The sequence below is a fragment of the Hoplias malabaricus genome, chromosome 2 (genome assembly GCF_029633855.1).
Source record: "Hoplias malabaricus isolate fHopMal1 chromosome 2, fHopMal1.hap1, whole genome shotgun sequence".
Taxonomy (NCBI): Eukaryota; Metazoa; Chordata; class Actinopteri; order Characiformes; family Erythrinidae; genus Hoplias; species Hoplias malabaricus.
In genome coordinates this window covers 85,399,043-85,409,037 of record NC_089801.1, presented here as the reverse complement: position 1 = coordinate 85,409,037, position 9,995 = coordinate 85,399,043, and the positions used below count along the sequence as shown (strand labels likewise).

Sequence of the window (9,995 nt, the reverse complement as noted above, 5' to 3'; positions counted from 1 at the left end):
AGTGGACAGTGGAGAGTTGTCTGGGGACAGGGACCAGTGGTCAGTGTACATGTGACAGGGGACAGCGGTCAGTGTACAGGGGACAGTGGACATTGGAGAGTGGTCTGGGGACAGTGGAGAGTGGCCTGTGGACAGGAGACAGGGGACAGTGGAGAGTGGTCTGGGGACAGTGGAGAGTGGTCTGTGGTCTGTGGACAGGAGACAGGGGACAGTGGAAAGTGGTCTGTGGACAGTAGAGAGTGGTCAGGTGACAGTGGAGAGTGGTCTGTGGACAGGGGAGAGTGGTCTGTGGTCTGTGGACAGGAGGCAGTGGAGAGTGGTCTCAGGAGAGTGGTCTGTGGACAGGAGACAGGGGACAGTAGAGAGTGATCTGTGGACAGTGGAGAGTGGTCAGGTGATAGTGGAGAGTGGTCTGTGGTCTGTGGACAAGAGACAGGGGACAGTGGAGAGTGATCTGTGGACAGCGGAGATTGGTCAGGTGACAGTGGAGAGTGGTCTGTGGTCTGTGGACAGGAGACAGGGGACAGTAGAGAGTGATCTGTGGACAGTGGAGAGTGGTCAGGTGATAGTGGAGAGTGGTCTGTGGTCTGTGGACAAGAGACAGGGGACAGTGGAGAGTGATCTGTGGACAGCGGAGAGTGGTCAGGTGACAGTGGAGAGTGGTCTGTGGTCTGTGGACAAGAGACAGGGGACAGTGGAGAGTGATCTGTGGACAGCGGAGATTGGTCAGGTGACAGTGGAGAGTGGTCTGTGGTCTGTGGACAGGAGACAGGGGACAGTAGAGAGTGATCTGTGGACAGTGGAGAGTGGTCAGGTGATAGTGGAGAGTGGTCTGTGGTCTGTGGACAAGAGACAGGGGACAGTGGAGAGTGATCTGTGGACAGCGGAGATTGGTCAGGTGACAGTGGAGAGTGGTCTGTGGTCTGTGGACAGGAGACAGGGGACAGTAGAGAGTGATCTGTGGACAGTGGAGAGTGGTCAGGTGATAGTGGAGAGTGGTCTGTGGTCTGTGGACAAGAGACAGGGGACAGTGGAGAGTGATCTGTGGTCTGTGGACAGGAGACAGGGGACAGTAGAGAGTGATCTGTGGACAGCGGAGAGTGGTCAGGTGACAGTGGAGAGTGGTCTGTGGTCTGTGGACAGGAGACAGGGGACAGTGGAGAGTGGTCTGTGGACAGGATACAGAGGACTGTGGAGAGTGGTCAGGTGACAGTGGAGAGTGGTCTGGGGACAGGAGACGGGACTGTGGAGAGTGGTCAGGTGACAGTGGAGAGTGGTCTGGGGACAGGATACAGAGGACTGTGGAGAGTGGTCAGGTGACAGTGAAGAGTGGTCTGGGGACAGGAGACGGGACAGTGGAGAGTGGTCAGATGACAGTAGAGAGTGGTCAAGGGACAGTGGTCTGTGGTCTCGGGAGAGTGGTCTGTGGACAGAGGACAGGGGACAGTGGAGAGTGAGTTTAGTTTCCTAATGATTCACATTGATTCATCCATCACTCTCACCCCTCCATCCCTCCCTCTCTCTCTCTCTCTCTTCTATTTTACAGCTATAACAGATTCTGCTCACCTGAAAACCCATCTATCTATCTATCTATCTATCTATCTATCTATCTATCTATGATGGATTTCGTTGTTCTTCACTCATTTTACAGTTTAACTGAGTGAAAGTAAAAGGGCGGGTACCATCCATCCATCCACCTCTCTCTCTCTCTCTCTCTCTCTCCTGTATTTATCTCCTCACTCATCCCCCTCTTCTGTAATGTAGGTCACTTACTGCCGTCGCGCGCTGCTTTTTGTTTGTTTTTTTGTTGTTGTTGTTTTTTATTTATTATTTATTTATTTATTTTCACATCGTGACTTTATTACTCTCCCCTCGCCCCTCCCTGAAACTCGTTCACACACACACACACACACACACACACACACACAGTGAGTCTCGCTCCTGATTAAAGTGATGGATGGTTGTGTTGTTTTTTAAATCGCTGCGTCCTTCGCTCGTTCAGCGGAAAAAAAAAGAAACGAGTCGAAACACACACACACACACACACACACACAGAAAGAGCAAGAGCGAGCGAGACACACACACACACACACACACACACACACAGAAAGAGCAAGAGCGAGCGAGACACACACACACACACACACACACACACACAGAAAGAGCAAGAGCGAGCGAGACACACACACACACACACACACACACACACAGAAAGAGCAAGAGCGAGCGAGACACACACACACACACACACACACAACGCGTCCAGAAGCGCGCGACCGGCGCGAGCCCCCCGCTGTGTCCCAGCGTCTGATGTGTTTCTCTGAGCGGAATAAACCAGAGACTTCAGAGGGCCTTTCCGCACGAGATCGTCCCGCGTTCACTTCCCCGGCCGCGCGCTGGAAACGCCTTCACTTTGGCGTTTTCCCCCCAGTTTTCCGTTTCGTTTTTCCACGCGTTTAATCCGTGGAACAGAGGAGAGCCGCCGCGCTGCTGCACGAGGAGTTTAATTATTTTACCGCATTCAACTGCAGCAGCACCACCACGTCCCCCCCCCCCCCCCCCCCCCCAACCACCACCACTACCGCCACACCACCCTCCATCAGCCCTCCCCACCTCTTCCTCTCTCTCTCTCTCTCTCTCTTTCTCTCTCTCTCACACACACAGACAGAGAGAGAGAGAGACTCGCACACACACACACACACGCGCGCGCGCACGAGCCCGGATCAGCACCTGTACGCCTCGCGCTGCTCTTTCGCCTTCTCCGTGAAGAAAGAAAGGACTAAAAGACAGGAAAGAAAAGGATGAACGACGCAGAAAAGAGGAAAAGATCGGACTAATGTCGTGCGCCTCCGAGGATCCAGAAGTCTGAGCTCGCGCGAGCTCTCCGGACCCTAAGGAGGCTCGAGATCATCGCGATGTGGACGCGTACGGAGGACTGATCCCTCTCCCTCTCCCTCCCTCCCTCTTTCTCTCTCTCTGTCGGCGTTCTTCTGTTTTCTGGGATATAGCCGTCGCCTGCGTGTCTTTTTTATTTATTTATTTTTTTCACCGATGGATTTTCGCTACCGCAGCTCGGCGAAGGAGCTGCGCGAGCGCGGGGCTGGATCTCCGGAGAAGAAGCTCAAACATGTGAGGATTGCGGATTAGCTCCGGTCCCTCCTCTTCCTCCTCTATCTCTCTCTTGTCCTCCTCCTCTCTCCTTTTGCCTGTCTTCTATTCCTCTACCCCTCCGTCTCTCTCTCTCTCTCTCTCTCTCTCTGTCTCTGTCTCTGTCTGTCCTCTCTGGCAATGGAGGGACGGTTTCAGGACCGTGGACAGCGCCCGTGGCTGGATTTCAGCACACCGGACAGCCACCGATAAGAGCAAGTACCTATAGACACAGGAGAAGGACTGGAGATACCTTTGAGACCGCCGCTGCGGATTCGCAGCAGTCTGCCATCGACCCTAAAATAGACAAGTAGAGCGAGAGAGTGAGGGAGAGAGAGAGAGAGAGAGAAAGAGAGATAGATAGAGTGAGAGAGAGAGAGAGAGAGAGAGAGAGAGAGAGAGAGCACTGAAAGAAGGCGAATAACAATGCAAAAGGCATCGCTGCCTTTGGTCGCTCCTGGCGACAAGAAGGGACGAGAGCCGGGCGGAAGGCGAGCAAAGATTCTCTGAGGTCTGCGTCCTCTTCTGGGACGGAACCAGAGCATGGATGTGACGACCGCCAACTGTCGCCTCCTCTCTTTCGCCTGGTGACGGCGACGGTGTCGACTTTAAACTACAAAAGACGGAATACGTTTATATAAACCTCAGACAAAACAATGCTGCTCTGGATCGTCCTGCTGAAGGCGGCTCTCTGCGCGGCAAGCGGGAACACGACGAGGGACGTGTGCAAGGAGCAGGTCTGCTCCTGCAGCACGGTGGAAGGCGACCTGCACATCGACTGCGAGAAGCGAGGCTTCACCAACCTGCAGCACTTGACCGGCCCCAGCTCGCAGTTCTATCACCTGCTGCTGCACGGCAACTCGCTGTCCAGACTCTTCCCCAACGAGTTTGCCAACTTCTACAACGCCGTCAGCCTCCACCTGGAGAACAACGGCCTCCACGACATCGTCCCCGGGGCCTTCTTGGGGCTCCAGCTCGTCAAGAGGCTCCACATCAACAACAACAAGATCCGCTCCTTCAGGAAGAGCACCTTTCTCGGCCTGGATGACCTGGAGTACCTCCAGGCTGACTTCAACCTCATCAGAGATATAGACCCTTCTGTCTTCAGGGACCTAAGCAAGCTGGAGGTCTTGATCCTGAATGACAACCTCATCAGCGCCCTCCCAATCAACGTGTTCCAGCACGTACCCATCACCCACCTCGACCTGCGAGGTAACCGGATAAAAACTTTGCCTTACGAAGGGGTGCTGGAGCAGATCCCCAGCATAGTTGAGGTTTTGTTGGAGGACAATCCGTGGGACTGCAACTGTGACCTTGTTTCCTTGAAGGAGTGGCTTGAAAACATCCCACAGCGGGCCCTGATTGGACGAGTAGTCTGCGAGGCCCCTGCCAGGCTCCAGGGCAGTGACTTGAATGAGACGGCACAGTCCGAGCTGTGCCCCGCTAAAGAGGGTGGAGATTCCAGCTTGGCAGCGCCTCCCACACAACGGGAAGCCTCAGACTTGGGACCCCCTCCCACATCACTGGTGACTGAGGTGCGTCCAGAGCACGGACGCTCAAAATCTCGAGAGAACTGGCAGCTTAAGGCGCCAACGAGCACTGCTGGAGAGCGGGAGATAGCCCTGCCTTCCAGCAACAACACTACTGGTGCTTGCCCACAGCCTTGCGCCTGCGAACTGATCGGCATCAGGCAGGGACTCAGAGTAAACTGCGAGGGCAAAAAGATCGAGAGCGTTTCTAGTCTCAAACCCAAACCTCTGGGGGCGCACGAGCTCAACCTTCGCAACAACAACATACACTCCATTCGACGGCTGCAGTTCAGGGGCTTCACCAGTCTGAATCTGCTGCACCTCGGGGGCAACAACATCAAGGTGATCGAGAACGGCACGTTCCAGAACCTGAGCGAGCTGCGGTGGCTCTACATGGACAAGAACTACCTGGATACCCTCATGGCGGATATGTTCATGGGCCTTCAGAACCTGGAATATCTTTGTTTGGAGTACAATGACATCCAGCTGGTGCTAGCGGGCACTTTCAGCCCCATGCCCAACTTGCGAGTGCTGTTCCTCAACAACAACCTGCTGAAGTCGCTGCCTCTGGACGCCTTCCTGGGAGTGTCACTGTCCAAGATCAGCCTACACAACAACTACTTCACCTACCTTCCGGTAACAGGCGTCCTGGACCAGCTGTCATCTGTGATCCAGATCGACTTGCACGGGAACCCCTGGGAGTGCTCGTGCAACATCGTTCCGTTCAAGCGCTGGGCTGACCGCTTGGCCTCGGACGTCATCGTCAGCGACCTCAAGTGCGAGTCTCCGGAAGCGTTCTGGAAGCAGGATTTCCGCAGGATCAGGGACGACCTCATGTGCCCAGAGCTGCTCGACAAGCCGGCTGCCACCACTACACCATTCCGGAACGGGTCCTCGGCATCTGGGGATGGCGGTTCACGCCCGGGATCGTACCTGGAGCCCAGCCGGGTGTCCATCTCCGTCCTGGTGCCGGGGCTTTTGCTGGTTTTCGTCACTTCAGCTTTCACAGTGGTGGGAATGCTGGTGTTCGTCTTGCGGAATCGGCGTAGGTCAAAACGCCGGGAGGGCAACTCCTCCGCCTCGGAGATCAATTCCTTGCAGACTGTGTGCGACTCGTCTTATTGGCACGGGGGCGCATACCATGCGGACGGACCCCACCGGCCTTACGACTGCGGCGCCCACTCGCTTTCTGACAAGTGAGGTGGGGAGCGTCTCAGGGGGAGTACGAGGATACAAATGCTAGCCAGGGAGAAACAGACTAGGTTTTCTCACTTGTCTCACTTCTGTCGGGAGATAGAGAGCCTATTTTTTCAAAGCTTGTGGAACCCGTCGTAAAACAGGCCATCACCGCTGCTGCTTTGCGATGCTGACAAGGGAAGGATGAGGAAAAAAGGGGCGTTCTTCTTTTCCATTTGGGAAATACGGCCTATTTTTATTCGCTTCATTTGACTACCGTGTTTATGAGACACTGCGACGGAACCAGTGCTGTAAAATATGTACAGGGCACCCTCCTTCCCTCTCTCCTTCCTTTTCTCGTCACTCCTGCCCCTTTCCTCTTTCTCTCTTTCTGATGCAACTCGGACTGGAAACTGAGGAGGCGGGGAACAAGGGGAACGGGGGACCAGGGGACGTGGACAAGGACGACGAAAGAGAAAGAGAGAAAAGGAAATGGACAGAAGAATACTGAGGTGCACGAGTGCAATGTGCATGAATGTAATGTACATAAGGAACTGTAACATAATCTGCATGATCCGCATGGTTTTCGACTCACACTGGGAACCGGACCACAGCTACGATGACGCCCACCCGAGCCCCTCCTCTCCATCCGTATAAATATATATATATAAATATATAAATATAAAAAATCTATATATATATATATAAACTCTACGACTATATTAAAAGTGCCATTTCTCTATTTTCGTGGAACAGAAAAAGAAAAAAAAAAAAAAACAGACACGGTCAGGGTTTTTAATCCGTCCTTTTCCGGTTCGTTTCGGGGGGAGATGAAAACAAAGAAAAACAAAAATGAAAATGAAAACAGACGCATGTTGGGCTACTTCTTGTTTTGTTTGATCTCAGACATGGGGAATTATTTATACATCGTTTTCCATCCTCTGTTTATGAATGTATAGTGTGCCAATCTGCAAACAAGTGAACTTTCAGGGGGGACGCCGTCAACGATCTACCATGTTCGAGACGTAGCTGACTGCAGAGTCTCCAGGAGGTTGTTGGTTTATTTGAGCCTCATTTTCTTTCTCATTGAGCAACTGTGAGGGATCTGGGTGTTTTTGTTTGTTTGTTTCTTTGTTTTGTTTTAATTTGTAAAAAGTTCTCTTTTCTTTTGTTCATATGTTTGTTTGTTTTTAAAAAGGGGGAAACAACAACAACTCCTTTGCGAGAGCCTGTGATGATGGTGATGATGATGATGATCATGAAGATGACTCTGAGTAGTGTTATGAATCATTCTGTGAGCTTTTGTAAAGCCATTAATTTTCATCCAAACAGGAGAAAGGGAAATGGCATTTTTCTTCTTTTCTTCTTCTTCTACTTCTTCCCCTCCTCCTCCCCCCTCCTCTCCCTTCTCCCTTTTCTCTTTTCTACCTGACATGTCCTCAACTGTGAAGCGAGCGAGTGTAAATATGTACCCACCACCCGGAGGAGGGCTGGTTGTGCCGCTGTACAGACGTTAGGTTACCTGTCCCCAGGTGGAGGCTGCCTCTAGATGTCGCTGTTGCATCTCAACCCCAAAATAAAAGCCGAGGTTTCAAAAGCTACCTGGTTCTTTTCAAACTCTGTGGAAGGGTCTTTCTTTGATGTGGACTTGGGGTCTATTTTGGGGGCCCACGTTGGTGAGCAAAGGGCTGCCAAACCAATCATTCGCTCCTCACACAACTTACACACTAGGAGTGTCAAAACATGTGATGTCCAACCCGTTTGTGGTGGGCGTAGCCTGGAGCAGCTACATAAGAGTCTAAGATCAACGAGGTTTGGGCAGCGGAGCAATTGGATGATGGATTGAGCTCCATTCCTTTTTAGTCATGCCATGTATGTCTATTGCCATCCAACCCTCACAGGAATGTTCCGATATCTAGTGCAAAGCCTTCCTAAAAGAGCCATGGGTGGTCATTCTTGCATATCTTAGACTATAAGGTGTCCACAGTGTCTTGGATGTATGGTGTTGAAGGGTGCTGCTATTACAACTTTCCTGATATTGAATGGGGGTCAATGCAAGAGGGGTTTGGATCTAAGAGGTGACCACAAGCCTAACATGTTTGTTTGTTTGTTTGTTTGCTTGCCTGTGTTTGACAGCTGCTTTTTTACAAAACACTTTCTCAGTGCTGTGACAGGGTGATGTTGATCACCAAACATATTTGGACACCCCATGTATTTAGATAGGATTTGGGTATGGGGAGGGGCACCCCCTACACCACCTAGCACCCCCCACCCCCCCTAAGGAAAGCAAAGAGCAACAGCACAGGCCTTTACCCAAAGCCAACTGTCTGCCATAGGGGTATAAAGCCCTCTGTAACACAGTGGCGCAGTGGAGTTCTGCCCTTGATATTTCTTAATCATCCAACCTCATGCCATCAAATCCTCACAGCAATTTTCCAGCAATAAAAGTTAGAGCCTGTGTCCAAAGGAAAGACAAAAGGCTTTGTCCAAAACTCTACTAGGACCCGATAGTGTCCACTTCTGGAACTGTGACTTCAGTACGAGCAGCTGGTTATTGTTAATTGTTTTTATTTACTAGTATCTGTTCATTCATTCTCTCTCTCTCTCTCTCTCTCTCTCTCTCTCTCTCTCTCTCCCTATTCTGAGACACTGAGATTATTTTATTCTATTTTATTTATCCCCAGCTGCTTATTAACTGGTCGAATAACGTTTGATTGACTTTGAGAGACCACACTGGGAGTGTTTTCATTCAGTGAACAGACTTTTATTTTGTAATGCTTCACAGTAAAGTGTTTCCTTATTTGGGTAATTAAAGGTGATTAAGATGGTATTAAGCATTAATAAATTACAATGTCTCAGACAATTGTGTTATGATAATAATCAAATACATATAAATGACAGAAGTAGAAAACCAATGCCATCATTGGCAGTGGTAATGACTGTTATAACGAAATAATATTTTATACATTAGCAGTATATTCATTTGTCAATTATATAATATTTTTTAAGTGATTCAACTATAAATATTAAACTCTAATTATATATAATTATAGATGTCTTTGAAATATTGGTATTCAAATTAATCCTTCAAAGTAGGTCTTTAAAGGAACGTGTAATATTGTAATTAAATTAGTTATAACAGACATCATAACACAGCCAATATGTACTTAATAAATGCTTAGTTACATGTTAATTACAGTTAATTAATATCACCTAACCATGGCGTTAGGTGGTTCGTTAAGTGTTTATTAAGATTGGTAAATGCCTTATTGACTCTATTTTAGTCTGTTTGGGTTATGACCTGTATTTGAACATAACCACAGGCTTAATTTGACTTAATTGTAATTCATTTACATTCTGTAGGGGAAGATATGCAAATTATAATCAAAAGTATAAAATCAATATGCATTATTTTTCATTACTGATGTATTTAGTGACTTAAGGGTGTTAACAGTCATTTCTTATTTTATAAAACCTGGAGGTTGTACAGATGCTGTACTTAACCCCTGTTTTAAAGATGGCCGCCCCTTGGGGGACCCTCTCTATGGAGCATAAGCTGGATCATTCAAGGATGGCAGAGCAGTAGTATCTTAACTGTAATTTAGAGAAAATATTATATATATATATATATATATATATATATATATATATATATATATATATCACTTTCCTAAACATTGTTGACTACATTTCAATGGTAAAAATGAATGATTGCACCTTTATTAGGTAATAACCTCCAGAAGTCACTGTACATTATCTAGAACCTTTAGGAACAAATACAATGCCTATCCTGCTCTGACAAAATGGGAATGTTGTTTATAGTTAAAAATCTCTTGCATTATTTTAAGTAAAAAGCTTCAGAAATCATTAATTGTTTATGTAATAACAAATTTTATTATTAATTATTATTATTATACAGTGATTCATTTTACCTAAATGCTTCAATTACATACCAATACAGGTCACAATAACGTAAGCTTAATAGACAGTGAATAAGCTGTTTTTTACTATGTGATAGTCTTAAACTAATAAGTGACACTTCAATACAATTACAGTTAATAATCACAGTGGATTATATAATTACACATTTTGATTAATGACAATGTGATTAATGTAATGACTTAAAAAATATACTCTGATAGT

The 9,995-nt window shown here is 48.3% G+C and overlaps 1 protein-coding gene across 1 annotated transcript; it reads left to right on the top strand.

Moving 5' to 3' along the window:
• Positions 1 to 2,700: 2,700 nt before the first annotated feature.
• Positions 2,701 to 8,481, top strand: LOC136687521 (SLIT and NTRK-like protein 1). Its single transcript, XM_066661993.1, has one exon. The coding sequence runs from the start codon at positions 3,804 to 3,806 to the stop codon at positions 5,874 to 5,876; it is 2,073 nt and encodes a 690-aa protein (XP_066518090.1). The 5' UTR covers positions 2,701 to 3,803; the 3' UTR covers positions 5,877 to 8,481.
• The last annotated feature ends 1,514 nt before the right edge of the window (positions 8,482 to 9,995 follow it).

Excerpts from the sequence above, each read along its gene's own strand:
- LOC136687521 (XM_066661993.1), top strand. The coding sequence starts at position 3,804 with ATGCTGCTCTGGATCGTCCTGCTGAAGGCGGCTCTCTGCGCGGCAAGC.